Consider the following 21,483-nt stretch of genomic DNA (forward strand, 5'->3'; position numbering starts at 1 on the left):
CGGCGCGCACACACCTAATGGAATGGATATGAGCAACACATCTCGAAGAACAACAGTTACAACGGTGAGTAACCGTCTTTTACCACATCCACACAGTAACAAATATTCATAAGCATTTGATGAGAATGTTCACAAAAGGATCAGTCCCAGAGATAACCCTCTCATCCTGATTTACTTCAGCATCATTAGATAGGATCTGCTAAATACCCCTAGGAAGCCTGATTCTTTTATACAGTGTAAGAAACAAGTGATGTCATGTTGACTGTTATCTTATCTTAAAAAACAGTTTTTGGCTAGTTTGGGATTGACCCTTTTCTTAAGCTTGTAGACAAGAGTTTATGAGTGGACCTCTTTCTTCAAGATAACATTGCTGTATTAGGCATCATTATAAGTTAATCATATCACAAAACAACTTTTCTTTGTCTGTTAGAACCAATTCTGATCATTAGATGCTTCTCTTCTCTTATTAGCCACATTTTGAGCTCAGCATTTTTACAACTTACCTTGTAACTTGCCAGTTACATTTTTTTCCTCAAGACCTTTCCATAGCTGCTAAAAACCCATGGCTTCAACTACAAAACACATATCTTTTCCTTCATTAAGATAAGCTAACGTGACCCTTTATATACCTATCTAACACTACAGCTCCTCAGAAAATTGCTATAGGGTGATATTTGACACTGTTGCCAGAATATTTTTCAGAGGTGTGTGTTGCCAATAAAAGGAGAGTTGAGGGAAACCTCAAACAGCCAGCATCAGGGAGCAGTTGGTCACCTCTGATCTTGACTTGATTGGAACAGGTGACCTATAAATGAATGTCTCTAGCCCATTGCCATTTTTCTAAAGTGATCTTGTCCTCCTGCTATTGTGTCCTAATTTTATTCTTTTCTTGATATAGACATCTTGTGACAATGGCTGTAAAATCCACAATTATCTTTTAGAATGGGACGAGGTAAGCAGGTTTGCTGTATTTATACTATTTTTCTCTTTGTATTTTTTTAAAAATAGCTTTGTGTGAATGTGAACATATTTTCAGAGGAAAATTATGACTAAGGTTAAGATTTTGGCAAGGGGATTTTTATTAAAATTCATGGGCAGGATGCAGGCAATAAACCATAAATCATAGAATCTAGATCCCAGTATCATGGGGCTGAACCTGAAGCCCCACACAGGGGGTAGGGAGGCACTGACAGGGTAGGGAGCCTTGCCAGCCGCAGTGAGGGCTGACAGCTGGAGCCCCGCTGGCCACTACGGGGTGGAAGCAGAAGTCACGGATGGAGGTTTGTTAAAGTCACAGAATCCGTGACCAAATTGTATCCTTAATTGTAACCTATATCTTTGAGGCAAGTATACAATTCATTCCTAAGAAGGTATCAAAAATACAGCTATATTTCCTCAAATTTTGCTTGCTGAATAGAAAATGGCAGTATTATCAGGTGGCTCTTAAAACTTATGTTATTGGGTCACTGTTTAGGGTGGCTTTTTCCTTTCTGGTGGCCCAATTCTTCCTCCCAGGATCTGCGAGCTGAGAGTCATTTCTGTGTGAAGATCTCCTTCCTTGTGTAAGGATGGCTCAGCTGTCTCCCAACCCATCCCCTAGACACCTAAGAGGTTATCAGGAAAGGAGTTAAGTGGGCTGTGGGGTGGAACATGCACAGCCTCCTTCATCAGCCCTGTGGAGCTAAGGACTGAAAGAACAGCATTTTGAGTTCAATATTCATAACAGTGTGATATAACACTTACCTTCTTTTGGCTTCTTTGGCTTGTTTTGATTTTAACTGGATGAACATTCTACAAGATTTAGCAAGCTGTTTTAATCAGTAGATGTACTTATTTAATGAACAGTGTAAATAATATGAGTTTTAATTGTTCCTTTTAGGGAAAAGGAAATGGAGAGTTTTGTCAGTGTTACTATGGCCAACAGAAGCAGTATAGAATTACTAAACTATCACCAGCAATGGGGTACACCTTTAGACTGGCAGCCAAAAATGACATGGGCATGAGGTGAGTATTACCATGTTATATACATAAACAATGCAATGTGTCTACATCCACGTGCATGTGTATATAGGAACAACATATAACAGAATGCTGCTGTAATTAAATAACATTATATGCCCACCTGATATACACAATAAGACACAAGACATATCATTGAATGCTCTTAAACCTCTTAGAGCTTCATATCACTACATATGATATATTGCTCCTGTTATTAAACCATTTTGATTTTAAAAGATTTAAAACAGAAATCTTTATTTTGAAGTAATTTTAATAGGTAACATTACACATAAACAGTTATGATAAAATCTTGAAGATTAAAATAAAAACAGACAAAACATCTCCTAGTCCATCTGTGAATATCTGGACATATAGCTCACATTTCCTGTATTATAAGCTAGTGAATGGCATTACCCTGTATGGTTGAAAATCCTTTTAAAACTAATCAGTCTCTAAACATTTTTTAAATCACATATTTTATAGACATAAAAATACACTACTGGCTTTATAGTTCTGTTTAAGTAATAAACAATGTTTAAGGAGAGCTCTTACAAGAGGAGGGGCCAAATTTTGCCCTAGGTATGATTGAGGATGTCTTTTATTAACATTGTTGGGAACGTTATGCATCTGAGAGCAGAATTTCATCTAGATGATGTTACTGACCAAAGATAAATGTTCTGTTTTTATAAGTTCTATATGTGTTTAAGTTATTAACCATTCTTAATTTCAGCCACATATGAAATACAGCACAAAAACATTTGCTAAATAGGAAAAGTACAAAAATGAAGCAGAGAGAAATAGCTAAAAGAAAGTTTCTGAGTGAATTGTCTGGGGCCTGATCCATTGCCCACTGGAGTCAGTGGGACTCTTTCCATTGATTTTAGTGCGCTTTGGATTGGGCCCACAGAGAGTAAAAATAAGAAATTAAGAACTTTTTATTTAAATTGACACTTTATTTTGTTTTAAGGTACCCATTAGTTAGATCTACTCACTGGGTGAATGCTTAGGCATTAATGGGGGGTAGACGGGTCTGCCCTTTTGTTGGGGCCAGGATGTAGGTGGCTGGGTAATCTGGTTGGAGCAGGAGTTGGGGTTGGGGTCAAGCAAAGGGTCAGGGTCAGAGCCAGAGTCAGAGAGAGTCAAGCCCAGGGTCAGAGCCAGAGTTGGAGACAAGAGGCAAGAATCAGTAACAAGGCAGGAACCTGGAGTCCAGGCAGAGAGGCAGGAAGCAGGGTCTGATGTAACAGCCAGGTAGAGCCCAGTTATATGGACAACTTCCTGTGCCTCTCTTTGGGTTTAAATAGGAAGCCCTGACCAATCAGAGATCCTGGTGTTCCTCCAATCAGGGCCTGGGAGGCCTCCCTGATGTAGCTTTTGTTTTCATGGTTTCTCTGCTTGGTTGGTTAGTAGCAATATGCTGGGTGGGAGCAGGGAGATGACTGTCAACTGGCAATCCTGTGGACCCAGCCTCCAGGCCTGCGGGGTCATGACGCCTTTCCGTTCACTCCATGCATTTAGCATACCTAGATGTAGATTTGGGTTTGTTTGTTCGTTTGTTTGTTTGAAGTAACTAACATCATGATATACACATCTCTGCATCTCTGTTCTTGGGACTTTCTTACTAGTGATTTAGTGCAAGTACAAAAATTAATACCGTCCCCAAAATTAGGAAAGTTCCATCTTGTTTTGTGCTCATTATATAGTAATTGTCAAGGTCTGATTTGCATGCTGCCTTTGTGGAAGCTTTTATGACATGTTGTCTTTTAGTTTTTAATTGTTTAAAAAAAAACTTAGTGAAATTATGGCTCATCTGTTATACCAAAAAAACACAACTTTTGATTTATAGTAGTCACATCATTATAATGTGTTTGAGAACATAAAAAACAAAAGTAAATAGACATGTGCAGGGAAATTAAATGGTATCATGATGGATTCCACTTTAAAAAGACCCAGATAGTCCAGGCAATGTAGAAGAAATCCAAGTTTTGAAATCAAAGTTGTTAGGTTGCTACCTTTGTTGCATAAGCCATACAGAGAACTATATTTTCCAGGCTCCCTAATAGTCCCTCATTCACTCTTGCATCCTTCCCTAATGATTCTATTTCCTAATGTCTTTCGTTCTTTCCTGTACCCTTTACTTGCCTTTTGTCTCCAAATAAGGCTACCCAAAGATATATCAAGTAAGGCTGACAAATCAGGTTTTGCCAGATTAGTCAGTGGTCTACACTGTATTTTCATTTACTACAAAATACAAATTTTATATTGGCAATTCCACAGGAAACTTAGCTTTCAGAGAGGCTTTACTGGTCCCATTTTTTTGGACCCCTGGAAAATTAACACTTGATAAGTAATAGGCTCACTTAGAAGTGTACAAGTGTTTGCACAGGTAGCTGGTTAGGGAGCAAAATGAATTTGGTTATTTTTTTATTAAATCTTGGACAAAGGAAAACAGTGCAGGCAGAGATGGAAAGAATAAGCTTTGGCATTAGTTGGATAAAGTACATAAACGTACAAGCGTTTTAGAGACTTACTGCTGTGCAAATAATGACTGTTCAAAGTGGATTTTAAAAAACAAATTGTGTTCTTGGTCTATTTTGTTAACAAATATGTATATTAATTCCAGGCCAAACTTTCAAGTATGGGCATGTATAACCTGTATTAGCATGAGTTACACACACAGGCACAATTTGTTTGTATAGGATGGTCAACTGCATGTACCAACATGCAATTACCAGTGATGTGCATATCTGACAAATTGGCCTGAAACTGTTGTATAGCAATTCCGTATTATTCTTGTTCCTACTTCATCCTATTTAGTTTATATACTGTTTGTTTCAAAACAGTGGTTTTAGTGAAGAAGTCCTGTATCATACCTCAGGCACTGCCCCATCAATGCCAGCCAGTCCTATGCTGATTAAAGCTGGAGTTACCTGGTTATCCTTACAGTGGACTAAACCCTCAGGAACACCAACAGATGAAGGAATCTCTTATATTTTAGAGATGGAGGATGAGACCTCAGTAAGTGTGAAATAAATATTCTAAATAAGAGAAGAGACCATAAATGAATGTTTTAGCACACTTAATAGTATCTCAGTGTAATAACAACACTTGCCATTGACAGAATCTTCTGTTGGGGATGTGATGTTGTTCTAATGAGACTTATGGGTGCTTTTATTACATATACATTACATGTAGAGGGAGAAGGTAAATTTCATATCGTAAAATCAAAATTGGGGAAATATCTGCAAAAAAACATTCACTACAGAAATTAGTGTGCAGTTGTGATTTTTGTAATCAGCAAGGTTTTTTAGTAATGGTTAGGTGATATCAGTAAAAAAAATTGAAATGTTTAATAATGTCCTTCCATTTTAATGAAATTATATTCTAATATTAAACGTTCATGTATCTTTTGCCTTACGGACACTGCAAATTAGGCTTTGGCCTTGGCAAGAATATACCTCCTCCTCAATCCTGCAAAGGGATGAGTGTTGCTAGAAGTAAGAAGGCATTGTTGGAAGGATGTTCTCACTTTCTTTGTGTCCCTGTTTGTTAAAGGGATGTATTTGTAAACAATGAGCAAGTAATTGGTGTCAATTTTGAGCACATCCTTTCTGTAGAAAACCATGTCAGAGATGGTATGAAAGTGTCTGAGTTTGTGCAATTTATACAGGCTGTATCCTACTTATACCATGACGACCGCAACAGCTAATCATACGGTTTTGACCATGAGGCAATTGGTTATTTTATTTTTGCATGCCTCCCAGCAGTGCTTTTCATGAACAAATTCAGCACATTTGATCACTGTCTTACACTTCAGCATCCCTTGCATTGACTATAGATAAATTACAGATTAAGTTGACCCTTCTGGTTTTAAGTCCCTTAATGGTTGTAGCTCGTGACTAAGGCCCAAGCCCTGGAAAGAGAACCATACAGGCATAGAGATCTGCCCATACAGTTCTCTTTGTCTATTTTTGCAGTCTTCAGTTTTAGCCTCATCTATATGAGTTTTGTGATTATTTTTATACAAATCATGAACCTGATTTTCATTTACAGTAAGGCTCCCTTTATGCCATTCTGGCAGTGTAAGATGGCCATAAAGGAAATTGCATTTATGCCCACTTCAAGGCCCCTTTACACAGCCAGAGCAGTAAGGAACCTTACATAAAAGAATCTTGGGCTTACGGTCTTTCAAAGGACTGTTAAATAAAGAAGTTATAGCATTTGCCACTCCCATCAGTCCCCTTCTGAATAAGCCACCTTCATTAATTTTTACAAATTTTGCTCTATGTAGTAGAGTATGGGCTTTTAAATAATTTTCAACAATCATTTTAAAATTAAACAAATTTTATTGTAAATTAAGGTTAATTACTTGATTTCCCATAATTTCCAAGGAAAAACTGTTAATATTGAAACATCATTTGTCATTACTTTTCCCTCCTCTTAAATGAAAATTATGACTTGCTTTTACTGTGACAAAACCATATTGTTTTCTTTTCTTTTGTTATGTCAAACAATCATCCTCATCAGTTATGCTTTTGCTGTTAAGCCCTGATCCTGCAAAGACGCACACATTGTTTAGCTTTGTACACACGAGTAGTATTCTTGAATAGAAAGTCAAGTACATGTGTAAATCCTTGAAAGATCTTGGCAAAAGTCCCTGTGGTTTGGAACTTGCTCCCCTTGACAATCATTTCAGCTTATCTGCCTTCATTTTTCAATGAATCCTACTGTGATTTCCCCTCCTCCTCTCAAAAGATATGTTAGTATGAGCAATATCGGCTACATATTATTTTCTCCTTTTCCCTTTTGTTGCATTAGAACTTCTGTTTTATAGTCAGAAGATGATGAGTTTATTTTTATTTTATTATATTGTTTTGATCATAGTTCTCTTATTTCCATTGTACACCATCCCAAATGGTGACGGGTGACTCAAAAATATTTGTTTACAGAATAAAAACTTCACTCAAAGCAGCCTAACAAGTTACTATGTTTCAGATTTTACGAGTTCTGCTATATATAGTCTGGTTTATAAATATATTTCAAGTATTAATATTTTATTCCTTCTATAGGGATATGGTTTCAAACCAAAATACGATGGAGATGATCTCACCTGCACAGTGAAGAATCTTAGACGTAGTACAAAGTATAAATTTAGGGTAATATTCTTCAGATTATTTTGGTTTTATTCATTGCAAAGTTGCTCAGTGTTAGCAGTTGTTTTTTACAGTTGGTTTCTGTGATGAAACAATGTGATGTTACCGATACTTTTCTAAAGTACTGTTTGGATAAACTTAAAATATCACTTCATACATTTATTGGTAAGAAATGAGTGCTGCCCAAGGAGAGCATACCTTCTCCGTAATATGAGAGGGAAAGCTATTTGATCTTTTAGCATAAGTAATACTTTTTCAATACATTTTGAAATCTCCATTTTATAATTTACATAGGGCATTCCCTTGATTACAGTAACAGCTACTTGTTGCTTGAGATTGCTGAAAATTAGGCCCCTTATTTAGGAACCTGAAAAGATTTTTGGACGCAAACTTCAGGGTACTCACTGTAGAATATGTTGGCCTAATCATTTTAACTAGTGATGCTACAACGGTTAAAAAAAAAATTATGAAGGACCAGGTGTGGGAATGCATTAGTTGTGCATTGTTTTGAGCAGGATATCCCCAATATAGTATAAAATTGGGGCCCCAGCGGTTGCATATGTATTTAAGCTGGCAACACTTAAAATACTTCTTGGAGATAGATCTGTGGGGATTTGATCTGCTTTTTACGTTTAATGTAGTTGAATACTAACTGACTGATGTATCTGCAGTTAAAAAATTTGCCTCTGTGCATATGCAGTTTATATTTGTATTTAAGGATCATTTATTTAAAAAATACCCCTAAGTATCTAAGACTACCGAAAATACTATGGCCAAATTTTCAAACCCTTGTACCTATAATTAGATTCCTAAATTCATACTTGGGCACATAAATAAAAGTAGCGTGACTTTCAAAAGTACTAAGTGCCCACAAATTCCATTAAAGTCATTGGGAGCTGCAGTTTCCTGAGTGTGTCTTATCATCAGGCTACTTTTACATGCCTTGAATATAGATTTAGGAGCCTAACTTTAGTCAGGTGGATATGTAAATGTTGGGTTTTTGTTCATTTGTTTTTTGTTTTCTTTACAACTGTTGTAAAATGCTAATTTTTTAATTTTAATTTTTTTAAATATTAAAATTTCCCTGCTGGCAATTCTCTGCCTTTTTTCATTTCAGTAAAGTGGTTGACTACTAAAATGGTATAATATACAAAAATGTGTGATAGTTTTCTTTACTTTGTTGATTTATAACCTATGAATTAAGCATATATATAAATGATTTGGACACACTTAGCATTAGCAGCTTGTAGAGTACCAAAAATGTACATATGCTGTTTATAGAATACTTTTATTTATATATTTATATTTATTTTTACAGGTCATTGCCTATAACTTGGAAGGCAAAAGCAGTCCAAGTGAGGTAGTCGACTTTACTACTTGCCCAGACAAGCCTGGAGTACCTTCAAAACCATCAGTTAAAGGAAAAATTCATGCACAAAGTTTTAAAATAATTTGGGGTAAAGTTTTTGTTCAGTTCTATTTTGATACTTTCTTCTGTATTTATGTACATTTGTATGTGAAGAATTCTGCTCTCAGTACTACTGCAGTCAGCAGTTTTTCTGGATTAACAATAGTGTAACCAAGAGCAGAATATTGACCCAGTGACTTCAGGGTAGTTAGGAGGATGTCACAGTAGTCTAACTATCAGGTGTGAAACAGAGCTATAGGAAATTTAGCCTTTTTGGTTCACAGGGGTTCATGGGAAACTTTTTTTGGTTTCAGTTTTCCTGGGTTCACTCTACTACTGTCCCTGAGTTTAACTTGGAGTTCTATATTTGAGTTAACTTAAAGGGAAACTTTTCCAAAACTACAATTTTACCTGGTTTCTGTTGAAAATGTATGAGTGAATGTGTTTCATTGCAGAACTATAAATTGGCCTAGATTCACTTAAAACTGGACCTAGGTTCACAAACCTTTGGATGAACCTGGTCTGAGCTTTGGGTTTATAATGAAACCAGCAGAGTGAAGAAAACTTTCAGGTTTTTCTAATGAGAGCTTCACACAGCTCTAGTTTGAAATATATATGCTTCCTGAAGTCCAGGTACAAATTCCCACACAATCTGTCAACCTATGAGTATTAGGTGAATAGAAAAATACTATTTCTTTTGTTTTTTACATTGCAAATATTTGTAATAAAAATAAATATAAAGTGAGCACTGTACACTTTGTATTCTGTGTTGTAATTGAAATCAGTATATTTGAAAATGTAGAAAACATCCAAAATATTTAAATAAATGGTATTCTATTATTGTTTAACAGCGTGATTAATCAGGTGATTAATTGCGAATAATAACAACAAAAGAAATAGTATTTTTCTTTTCACCTAATACAAGTACTGTAGTGCAATCTCTCTTTATCAGGGAAGTGGAACTTACAAACGTAGAATTATGTACAAAAAAAACTGCATTCAGAAATAAAACAATGTAAAACTTTAGAGCCTACAAGTCCACTTGATCCTACTTCTTGTTCAGCCAATCACTCAGACAATTTTGTTTACATTTGCAGAAGATAATGCTGCCCTTTTCTTGTGTACAATGTCACCTGAAAGTGAGAACAGGCGTTCGCATGGCACTGGTGTAGCCGGCGTCGCAGGATATTTATGTGCCAGATGTGCTAAAGATTCATATGTCCCTTTATGCTTCAACTACCATTCCAGAAGACATCATGCATGCATGACGGGTTCTGCTTGATAACGATCCAAATCCGTGCGGACTGATGCATGTTCATTTTCATTATCTGAGTCAGATGCCATCTGCAGAAGGTTGATTTTCTTTTTTGGTGATTCAGGTTCTGTAGTTTCTGCATCAGAGTGTTGCTCTTTTAAGACTTTTGAAAGCATGCTTCTCAACTCGACCCTCTCAGATTTTGGAAGGTACTTAAGATTCTTAAACTTTGGGTCAAGTTCTGTAGCTATCTTTAGAAATCTCACATTGGTACCTTCTTTGCGTTTTGTCAAATCTGCAGTGAAAGTGTTCTTAAAACAAATAACATGTCCTGGCTCATCATCCAAGACTGCTATAACATGAAATATATGGCAGAATGCAGGTAAAACAGAACAGGAGACATACAATTCTCCCCCAAGGAGTTCAGTCACTAGTTTGTTTAATGCATTATTTTTTTAACAAGCATCATCAGCATGGAAGCATGTCCTCTGGAATGGTGGCCAAAGCATGAAGGGGCATATGAATGTTTAGCATATCTGACACGTAAATACCTTGCAGTGCCAGCTACAACAGTGCCATGTAAATGCCGGTTCTCATTTTCAGGTGACGTAAATAAGAAGCGGGCAGAATTATCCCCTATAAATGTAAACAAACTTGTTTCTCTTAGCATGGTTGAACAAGAGGTAGGACTGAGTGGATTTGTAGGCTCTAAAGTTTTACATTATTTTGTTTTTGAGTGCAGTTATGTAACAAAAAAAATTTAACATTTGTAAGTTGTATTTTCACGATAAAGAGATCATACTACAGTACTTGTATGAGGTGAATTGAAAAATACTATTTCTTTTATCATTTTTACAGTGCAAATATTTCTAATAAAATATAATAATATAAAGCGAGCACTGTACACTTTGTATTCTGTGTTGTAATTGAAATCAATATATTTAAAAATGTAGAAAAACAACTAAAATATTTAATAAATTTCAATTGGTATTCTACTATTTAACAGTACAATTAAAATTGCGATTAATTTTTTTAATCACTATTAATTTTTTTGAGTTAATCACATGAGTTAACTGCGATTAATTGACAGCCTTACATTTAAGTAATTAAATCTCTGACCTAGTCATTAAAATAAATCTGCTTAACATCTGATTTTTCCATTTAAAAAAAAGCAACTTCTTCTGGAACCCGACAAGGCCGCAACTCAGCGAAGTACTTAAATATGTGCTTAAGTCCCTCCCTAATCAGAAAAGCACTTAGGCCTAGACTTTTAAAAGTATTGCTTCTCTCAGCATTGTAAAACCAAGTGATTTAGGAGCCCAACTCTCATTTTTAAAAGTGACATAGGTGCTTAAGAGCCTATGTCCTGCTTCTAAGTCATTTAGGCCTTGCAATGCTGACCAGAGCAATGCCTAAATATCTTTAAAAATCTGGGTCTTAGGCACTAGCTTAGGGTTACCATATTTCAACAATCAAAAAAGAGGACGGGAGGAGCCCCGCCCTAGCCCCGCCCCTGTCCTAGCCCCGCCCCCATCCTGTCCTAGCCCCGCCCCTGCCCCTTCCACTCCCTCCCACTTCCTGCCCCCTCAGAACTCCCAACCCTCCCCCCCACTCCTTGTCCCCTGACTGCCCCCCAGGACTCCACCCCCTCCCTAAGCCTCCCTGCCTCTTGTCCCCTGACTGCCCCCTCCTGAGACCTTCCCCACATCCTAACTGGCGCCCTAGGACCCTACCCCCTACCTGTCCCCTGACTGCCCCAACCCTTATCCACACCCCCACCCCCTGACAGCCCCCCCCAGAACTCCTGACCCATCTAAACCCCTCTGCTCCCTGTCCCCTGACTGCCCCCTCCTGGGACCCCTGCTCCTAACTGCCCTCCAGAACCCCACCTCCTACCTAAGCCTCCCTGCTCCTTATCCCCTAACTGCCCCTTCCTAAGACCCCCCCAACTGCCCCCCAGGACCCTACCTCCTACCTGTACCCTGACTGCCCAAAACCTTATCCACTCTCCCCCAGAAAGTCTGCCCCGAACTCCCGGACCCCCCCCCCCGCTCCTTGTCCCCTGACTGCCCCCTCCTGGGACCCCTGCTCCTAACTGCCCTCCAGAACCCCACCCCCTACCTAAGCCTCCCTGTTCCTTGTCCCCTAACTGCCCCCTCCTGAGACCCCCCCACCTGTACCCTGACTGCCCAAAACCTTACACCCCCAACCCCCAGACAGCCCCACCCAGAACTCCCAAACACCCCCCCCCCCGCTCCTTGTCCCCTAACTGTCCCCTGAGACCCCCCCCCACCTGTACCCTGACTACCCAAAACCTTACACCCCCAACCCCCAGACAGCCCCCCCCCGAACTCCCTGACCCATCCAACCCTCCCCCCTGCTCCCTGTCTCTTGATTACCCCCCCCCCAACCTCCCTGCCGCTTCTCTGGCCCCCGGCCCCCTTACTGTGCTGCAGTAAACACAGCGGGGGGGAAGCATGCTCTGAGCTCCAGGCGAACAGCCGGCGATCTGTGAGTGCAGGGCGGGCGGGGGAGGAGGGGAGTGGTGTCAAGTTTCAGGAGGGAGGAGCGGGGAAGTGCAGCTCTGGCTCTGGCTTTTGGAGCACCGGCTGCCCTGTTAGCCGCGTGCACGCTCTGCATGGGGGGGGGGAGGAGGGGAAGTCCGGACATTGACAAATTCCCCCCGGACGCTATTTTTAACCTGAAAAAGCCGGACATGTCCGGGGGAATCCGGACGAATGGTAACCCTACACTAGCTTAACTTCCTTAAATATTCCTCAGAAGGTTTTTTATCTCTGTCATGTAAATACAATAGTGTCCAGAACAGTGTGTTTTGCCTGACTTTTTGTTCGTATTTGGTAGATCCACCAAAAGACAATGGAGGGGCAGCAATAACTAAATATGTCGTGGAGATTTCTGAAGGCTCAAATGGTAAGAATTAATGTAGGAACTTTTCAAAGGCAGCATGGTGTTCCCTGATTTTGGCATTTTGTTATATCTCTGATATTCCTTTTAAATGCTGTAGATTGTAAATTCTGTGGGGCAGGAACTGTTTTTGTATGCTTAGATGATTGGCACCTCTGGGAACTACTATAATAGAAAAATGAAAGGCACTAAAAGGCACTCTGTTTTTCTGAATGTATGTATAAAGAATACTCTTGCAAGTTGTAATTACTAGGCTGTATGTTGTATCCTATTCTGTCTAAAGAGATGGCCCAAATTTAATCCTCGTATTACAGGCATTCTGTGTGGGTGGCCAAATTACAGATTAGACCACATAGTACCCTTGGTTCATGGCAGAGATCAACCAGAGCTGACACTTTTCTTGTGACTGAGCTTTTAGTTAATAACATTACTGTTGCATTTACCATCATTAAATGGGGAAAATGATGCAGAGCACTTTTGGAATAACAACTGTTTTTGCCCTTAGTTTATAGCTAGTTGTGTGTAGTGTGGTTCAGGCTAAGACAGCGCTATGGTCCCAGTTCAGAAAAGCATCCCTATTGTGGAAGGGTGCTGAAGCATGGCTTTTAAGTTCCATTGTAGTCAATTGCAAATGAACTAAAGTTCAGCAGTTTCTCTTTGGAGTCTGGTCCTGAAGTTTTTTTGCTGCAGGATGGCCACCTTTAAAAGTTCATTTGCAAATTTGACACCATCAACTCAGGATTAAACAAAGACTGTGAATGGCTAGCCAACTACAAAAACAATTTCTCCTCCCTTGGTGTTCACACCTCAACTGCTAGAAGAGGGCCTCATCCTCCCTGATTGAACTAACCTCATTATCTCTAGACTGATTCTTGCCTTCATATTTATACCTGCCCCTGGAAATTTCCACCATATGCGTCAGACGTGATGAAGTGGGTATTCACCCATGAAAGCTTATGCTCCAATACGTCTGTTAAGGTGCCACAGGACTCTTTGTTGCTCTATAAGGTGCCACAGGACTCTTTGTTGCTTTTTACAGATCCAGACTAACACGGCTACCCCTCTGATACTTGACACCATTTCTTTCAGTGTTTCTTCTAAACATTTCCTATAAAATAGTTGTATAATAGTTAGTAGTTCCCTTAGTATTAGTTCTAGTTTAGTCAGTCGCAGATGGGACTCAGCCTAGGGACGGGGCATGCCCCAGTCCCTAGGCTTTAAGCCCTGCGATCGTTGTAAGTGGCCTATGCCTATGCCCATCAGCAACCCACATGCTAGTTGTTTGAGGTGTCTAGGCGAAGGACACGTACGCGACAAGTGTCACATCTATAAATCCTTCAAACCCTGAACAAAAAGTGGGAGAGACATCTATCTCAGGGCGCTCCTGATGGAGTCAGTGCTGACCCCAGCACTGGAGCAGAGGTCCGACTCGGCCCCGAGCACCACAGCATCGGTGTGGAGCGCCCCACGGCGCCGTCTTCGAGCCTGCACCGATCCCCCTCCCCAGCTCTGGCCAAGAAGCCGAAGAGAACCACAAGGGAAGGATTTCCCATTTCCCGTAAGGGAAAGGACAGGGCCGGAGGAGAGCCAAGACCCTTGCTGGGTGGCTCAACACCTCCATCAGGGAGTCGGGCCCCAGCTCAGGTTGAACGGTCCATCTCATCCCGTACCATGCCTGTCACCCCAGAGAGTGACAAGGGCCTCCGTTATCTAGATGTCCTGTTGACACCCGAGGCCCTGCAGGCAACAAAGGAGATCCTGAGGCCCACACTGGCTCCAGTGGTACCCCAGTCTAAGGGTAAACCCACTCTGGGACCTTACCATGTGTCCCCACCTCAGTAGTACTGTTCCCCACTGCGAGGAACGTTCTGCCAGTGCTCGCCCGCTCAGAGCCGTCACACCTCGAAAGCAGGGAGGAAGGCTCAACAAAGCCCTCTTTGGTCTCCGGACCCTGGGCACCAACAGCGGGATTCGAGGCGTGGCTTGCCAGTAACCTGGCGCAGATCTACTGAGGCTCATGCCCCCAGGCAAGAGCGGCGAGACCGGCCTTTTGTGTCTCCAAGGCTGCGGCACTGGTCACGCGAACCATCCTTTGAACGTGGTCACTGATACCTATTGCCAAGACTCGGATCCCTGCAATGAGGGAGATCCTCCTGACGACTGGCCCGCTCCAGCACCCAATCCCGTTCCATGTCCCAGTACCAGTCGAGCAGCGTGAGGTGTAGATGGACAGATTACTGATGCCTATCCGCCAAACACCAATGGTCCCCAAGTTCCCGCGCAAGGGACTCATCTCGGTTGGTCAGGTCTATGTCAAGGCATAGCGGCCGGCAGTGCACGGCGAAGGAACGTTGGTGCGTTGGATCATGGTCGCCTGGCAGTGACCACTCCACCTCCGACTCTGGAACTGAGCAGGAGTCCTTGACAGTGGGACAAGCCCCAGCACCAGCAGTACTGTCTACAGCGTCAGCACCGCAACCGACCCTATGGCCCCAAGGCCAGTGGCCGGCAGCAGCCTGGTACCCCTGGAACCGTTGGGGGTTTCCCCAGCCCTCGCAGACAGTCAGGACGGTGACGGGGGGCCTCAGATAGGCCATCAGCCTCAGCATCCCTCCCTCCACCAGACAGGACCCCCCAGGCCCATGAAGAGACAGGGGAACAGCCTGCTGGACCACCAGGCGACGTGGTGGGGGGACATGTGGCTCCCACAGCACCAGCTTTGTCCTCATCGTCGCTGGACAAAGCCATCACGGGTCCCCCTCACCCAGTTCCACAAGATGATGCTAAGGCTCATCAGGAACTATTGAAGAGAGTTGCCTCCAACCTGGGGCTTCAGACGGAAGAGCCATCGGACTCCCTATTTGACATCCTCTGCTCCACCGCACCTGCTGGGGTGGCTTTGCCCCTACATGAACGGGTATCAAAAATTATTAATGCCCTGTGGCTAACCCTCTCCTCCCTGCCCCCCCATTTCAAAAAGGGCTGAACGTAAATACTTTGTGCCAGCTAAAGGCCACAAGTATCTCTACACCCACCTGGCCCCAAACTCTCTCTTAGTTGAGGCTGTTAATCAAAGGGAGAGGCAGGGGCAACCCGGGCCCAAGCCCAAAAATAAAGACGCAAAGAGATTGGATCTGTTTGGGCGAAAAATGTATTCGTCTTCCAGCCTTCAATTGAGAGTGACCAACCACCAAGCCCTCCTCGGCCATGACGATTACAACATGTGACAGGCCATGGCCAAGTTTGAGGTTTCGCTTCCTGAAGAGTCCAGAAAGGAATTCTGGGCAATCCTCGAGGAGGGCACGGCTGCATCCAGAGCGGCCCTCCGAGCAGCTTCAGATGCGGCAGACTCCGCGGCTCACACCATGGCCTCGGCCATCTCCATGTGGCCAGCATCCTGGCTACTCCTCTCTGGCCTGTTGACTGAGGCTCAGCAGTCTATGCGGGACCTCCCCTTCGACGGCCAGGCCCTGTTTGCGGAGCAGATGGACAGCAAGCTACCAGGGTTAAAAGACTCCCACACTACCTTGAAAATTCTAGGACTGTACGTCCCTGGTCCAGTCCGTAAGCAGTTCAAACCGCAGCCATCTCAGGGCCAAGGGAGCCAACCCCGGCGGGAGCCATCCCACAAAAAGAGCAGCGGCTACAAATGCCACCCAAGCCACCCGCCTCCACCCCTCCACCCAAGTGGGCTCGACACGTACTAAGCATGGGAGCAAGCGGGCATTTTGAGGGTGCACCCAAGGGCTACCTACCAGACTATACCCTCGATCTATCTTTCCCGCCTTTCTCCAATCACCTTTCTTTTTTCCTCCCGGCATGGACCACCATAACGTTGGACCACTGGGTCCTCAATACAGTGGCGCAGGATTATACCCTCCAGTTTCCTTCTACCCCCCCTCTCCCACCCTCCTTCCCCATCCCTCTTCAGGGATGCCATTCACAAGAGTCTTCTCGTGCAAGAGGTAGAAGGGTTGCTGCAGCTGGGTACAGTAGAAGAGGTTCCTCACACGTACAGGAACAAGGGGTTCTATTCCCAGTACTTCTTAATCCCAAAGGCCAAGGGTGATCTACGGGCCATCCTGTGAGACCTCAACAAATACCTAAAGAAATTGAAGTTCTGCATGGTCTCCCTGGCCTCCACCATCCCCTCTCTGGATCCAAGAGACTGGTATGACCTCCTCAACTTGAAGGATGCATACTTTCATATAGCGATCTTAGAGGAGAGGAAGGTGATCAGGAACAGTCAGCATGGATTCACCAAGGGCAAGTCATGCCTGACTAACCTAATTGCCTTCTGTGATGAGATAACTGGCTCTACGGATGAGGGGAAAGCAGTGAACGTGTTATTCCTTGACTTTAGCAAAGCTTTGATATGGTCTCCCACAGTATTCTTGCCGGCAAGTTAAAGAAGTATGGGCTGGATGAATGGACTATAAGGTGGACAGAAAGCTGGCTAGATCGTCGGGGTCAACAGATAGTGATCAACGGCTCCATGTCTAATTGGCAGCCGGTTTCAAGTGGAGTGCCCCAGGGGTTGGTCCTGGGGCCGATTTTGTTCAATATCTTCATTAATGATCTGGAGGATGGCGTGGACTGCACTCTCAGCAAGTTTGCAGATGACACTAAACTGGGAGGAGTGGTAGATACACTGGAGGGTAGGGATAGGATACAGAGGGACCTAGACAAATTAGAGTATTGGGCCAAAAGAAATCTGATGAGGTTCAACAAGGACAAGTGCAGAGTCCCGCACTTAGGACGGAAGAATCCCATGCACTGCTACAGACTGGGGACCGAATGGCTAGGCAGCAGTTCTGCAGAAAAGGACCTAAGGGTTACAATGGACGAGAAGCTGGATATGAGTCGACAGTGTGCCCTTGTTGCCTTTTTTTACAGCTATATCACATTAGCAGCTCATAGTCATCCTGTGATCAATCAGTACACCCCAGGTCTATCTCCTCCTCTGTCACTTCCAACTGATACATCCCTAGCTTATAGCAAAAATTCTTGTTGTTAGTCCCTAAGTGCGTGATCTTGCATTTTGCAATATTAAGTTTCATCCCATTTCTATTACTCCAGTTTTCAAGGTAGTCCAGATCTTCTTGTATGATATTCTGGTCCTCCTCCATATTGGCAATACCTCCCAACTTTGGTGTCATCTGCAAATTTTATTAGCACCCTTCCACCTTTTGTGCCAAGGTCCATAAGAAAAATAAGATAGATCCCAAAACCAATCCCTGAGGAACTCCACTTAATAACCTCCCTCCAGCCTGACAGTTCAACTTTCAATATGACCTGTTGTAGTCTCACCTTTAACCAGTTCCTTCTCCACCTTTCAATTCTCATATTAATCCCCATCTTCTCCGATTTAATTAATAATTTCCCATGTGGAACTGTATCAGATGCCTTACTGAAATCCAGGTAGATTAGACCTACTGCATTTTCTTTGTCTAAAAAGCAGTTATATTCTCAAAGAAGGAGATTAGGTTGGTCTGGCACAATTTAATTTTTGTAAAACAATGTTATATTTTATCGCAATTACCATTTATCTCTATGTCCTTAACTACTTTCTCTTTCAAAATTTGTTCCAAGACCTTGCATACAATTAGGTTAAACTAACAGGCCTGTAGTTTCCCAGATGGTCTTTTTTCCCTTTCTTAAAAATAGGAACTATGTTAGCAATTCTCCAGTCATAGAGTACAACCCCTGAGTTTACAGATTCATAAAAAATCTCAAAGAACTCCAGTTACAAAGGGTAGGTAACTTCCTTTTATCTCAGGTGCTGCAAGCCCCTTCCTACTGCTCAGGAATCAGGCTGGCTTTATCAGACTTTAATTTTAGGAAGTATAGACTTGCTGTGTAAAATGAATATATATGATTTAATTAAAGTATCTTTTCCATGGGCTCGTCTATTATTTTTCTTCCATCTATTTAGTTATAACATTATTACTAGACCAGTAAGCACATTTAAACTGCTTTATTAAATACAAATTATACATCTTAGTTAATGGGTATGCCAGATAAGGGAGATATTTCACTTCAGCAAATCTACACAAATTTGTCTAGGAAACTATCGTCATGAGATAATTAAATCATTTCCAGGAAATTCAAAGCAAGCTTTGAATTTGTCAGACAAATGACACACACGTTTGCTTAGTGAAATTAGGATATGTGCTATGTCTGATACCGAAATGCTGAAAATTGCACCTTTGTTCATTGTACACTAATTCTTAACCTTTCAGGAAACAACTGGGACGTAATATACAGTGGAGCTGCTAGGGAACATTTGTGTGATCGACTACATCCAGGCTGCTCTTATCGCTTACGTGTATACTGTACTGGGGAAGGAGGGCAGAGTGCGGTAATATTGTCTGATATTTTATATATAAATGTGACACTTGTGGAAAACCTCTTTAGCTTTAAGAAAGTCTGATGGTCAAGCTAGGAACATTGAATGTTGTAGAATAATCATACAACCAATATGTAATACAGTATCTATAATTGGGGACTCAAGAAATTTTCAGAAAATTTTGCCCAAAGTTTAGAGTTTCTGCTCCCATTTCTTAGAGAAATAAAATGTGAACATTTCTCTGTACAAATGTTTTACTTAATCCAGCTGCTATTCAAATTTACAGAAAACATGACAATATAATTGCCCTACTTTTCTGATGTGATTTATTGGAAATAATAAAACTTTCTTAAAGCAGTATCTGTTTAACTCAGCACAGCAATGTAAATATTCATTTCTCCAAGAGCCAAATCATCATTCTAGCACCCAGTCTAAATAGCTGGGCTGAATACATGTGAAGGTGGGGCACGGAATGAATGTTTCCTCAGGCCACAGAATAGTGCGCTGCAGTCACCTCTGATCCCTGTGCAACAGTGTGCATTGGCAGATCGGCACAACCTCTGATCCTCTAGCCTGCCCTTGCCTGAGCATATGCAGGGAATCCTTATGGAATGGACCTCCGTGCTACACAAGGGGTATGCTGTGCATTCCTGTGCACATCCCCAAATTGGAGGTGGATATTTACTGCACATTTAATTATAAAAAGCAGTGCAAAAGTGGACAATTCAACTTTGCTATCAAAAAAAGCATTGCTACTTTTTGGTTACAATTTTTACTTATCTTCTCTCTCAGGCCTTGTTTAAAGCAAAACCTATACTGGGATAGTTAAAGTGGTATAACCTCTAGTATGGACACAATTATATCCATATAAACATGCTTATACTGATACAGCTTATTCCCCTATGGGATGGGGAATAAGTTATACTTGTGCAAGGCACCTTTATACTGGCATACCTGTATTTACACTAGGTTTGTACCAGTATAAATATATCAATAAAAAAATCACATCCCTAATTGACATAGTTACAGCAGTGCAAAAATTGTATGCAGTTCCTACTGTCCCTGGTTATTGATCTCTTTTTATAGATCTTCTCCTAAACTGGGATCTGATGGAAATATTTATCAATATTTTACCTCACTGATTTTTATGACATTTATTATATTTATTTGGAGTTCAAAGTATTCTCATTTTCTTTATGAAGTAAGGTCAAAATGCATCCGATTATATTACGGCCTTTGTCAATTTTTCCTTTACAGGCATCTGATTCTTTATTGGTGCAGACACCAGCAGTGCTTCCTGGTCCAGGCCAACCTCCCAGACTACAGGGTAGACCAAGAGCAAAAGAAATTCAGCTGAGATGGGGTAATTGTTATTGCGACTATCATCTGAGGCCAAGTCTATGCTAGGAGGGCTTTACCAATGTCGGTATATCAGTATAGTATGCCAGCCAAGTTCTCCAAGTGTGGATGCAGCTATATCAACAAAGCTGTGTTTTGTACTAGTATAGTAAAACCACCCCCCACGAGTAAAACAAGCTGTAGAGGTAAAAGTACAGCTTTGCCAGTATAGCTGCATCTACACTAATGACTTCTGTCAGCACAACTGTGTCAGTCAGAGATCACAACTTTTCACACCCCTGACTGACATAACAAAGCTGGCAGAAGTCTATAGTGTAGATATAGCCTGAGAAATCAAAATGTGCTGATATATTTTTAAAACCATATAATCCTTTTCCCTGTTTTTTAGGACCACCTCAAGCAGATGGTGGATCACCTATTACCTGTTATGGTCTGGAAATGTCTTCTGTGGAAACAGATGAACACAGAGAGGTTTACCAAGGCTCTGATGTTGAATGCACCGTAAGCAACCTTCTTCCTGGAAAGACGTACAGCTTTAGGCTGCGAGCAGCTAACAAAGCTGGGGTAAGGAGGCCGTCTGAAATCAAACGAGTTACATCGAGTGCAATCATTTTTATGCATGTTGTTGTTTTCAAAAATTTTAGATATTAAGTTTTGTCATGCAGATTCTTAATGGAGATTTAATTGGTTCAGATGATTTACAGCAGCACTGTAGTACCCAACAGTTAAAGACCAATTTGAATAAACCTGGGTTGTTTGGATGAAGGAAAGAGAAAACATCTAATTACTACTTAAATCTAAATGATATTGTTGATGATATAACATTGATTCAAAGCACTGTACAAACTTTACTTCACAGGGTGTTATGATAATTTATTAAGTAGGTAAATGATTTTATATACACCTCTACCCCGATATAACGTGACCCGAAATAACACGAATTTGGATATAACGCGGTAAAGCAGTGCTCCAGGGGAGCGGGGCTGCGCGCTCTGGCTGATCAAAGCAAGTTCGATATAACACGGTTTCACCT

The 21,483-nt window shown here is 41.6% G+C and overlaps 1 protein-coding gene across 10 annotated transcripts in view; it reads left to right on the top strand.

Moving 5' to 3' along the window:
* FNDC3A (fibronectin type III domain containing 3A) overlaps positions 1-21,483 on the top strand; it is a 195,462-nt gene that overhangs the window by 148,721 nt on the left and 25,258 nt on the right. For all 10 annotated transcript variants that reach the window (XM_065581235.1, XM_005287137.5, XM_005287136.5 and 7 more), the window contains 9 exons: positions 899-952; positions 1,880-2,004; positions 4,845-5,019; positions 7,071-7,157; positions 8,473-8,611; positions 12,680-12,748; positions 18,985-19,103; positions 20,349-20,454; positions 20,839-21,014. In XM_065581235.1, coding sequence (XP_065437307.1) covers positions 899-952; positions 1,880-2,004; positions 4,845-5,019; positions 7,071-7,157; positions 8,473-8,611; positions 12,680-12,748; positions 18,985-19,103; positions 20,349-20,454; positions 20,839-21,014 — 1,050 coding nt within the window. The remainder of the gene's footprint in view (positions 1-898; positions 953-1,879; positions 2,005-4,844; positions 5,020-7,070; positions 7,158-8,472; positions 8,612-12,679; positions 12,749-18,984; positions 19,104-20,348; positions 20,455-20,838; positions 21,015-21,483) is intronic.

This window comes from Chrysemys picta, chromosome 1, assembly GCF_011386835.1.
Source record: "Chrysemys picta bellii isolate R12L10 chromosome 1, ASM1138683v2, whole genome shotgun sequence".
Classification (NCBI taxonomy): domain Eukaryota; kingdom Metazoa; phylum Chordata; order Testudines; family Emydidae; genus Chrysemys; species Chrysemys picta.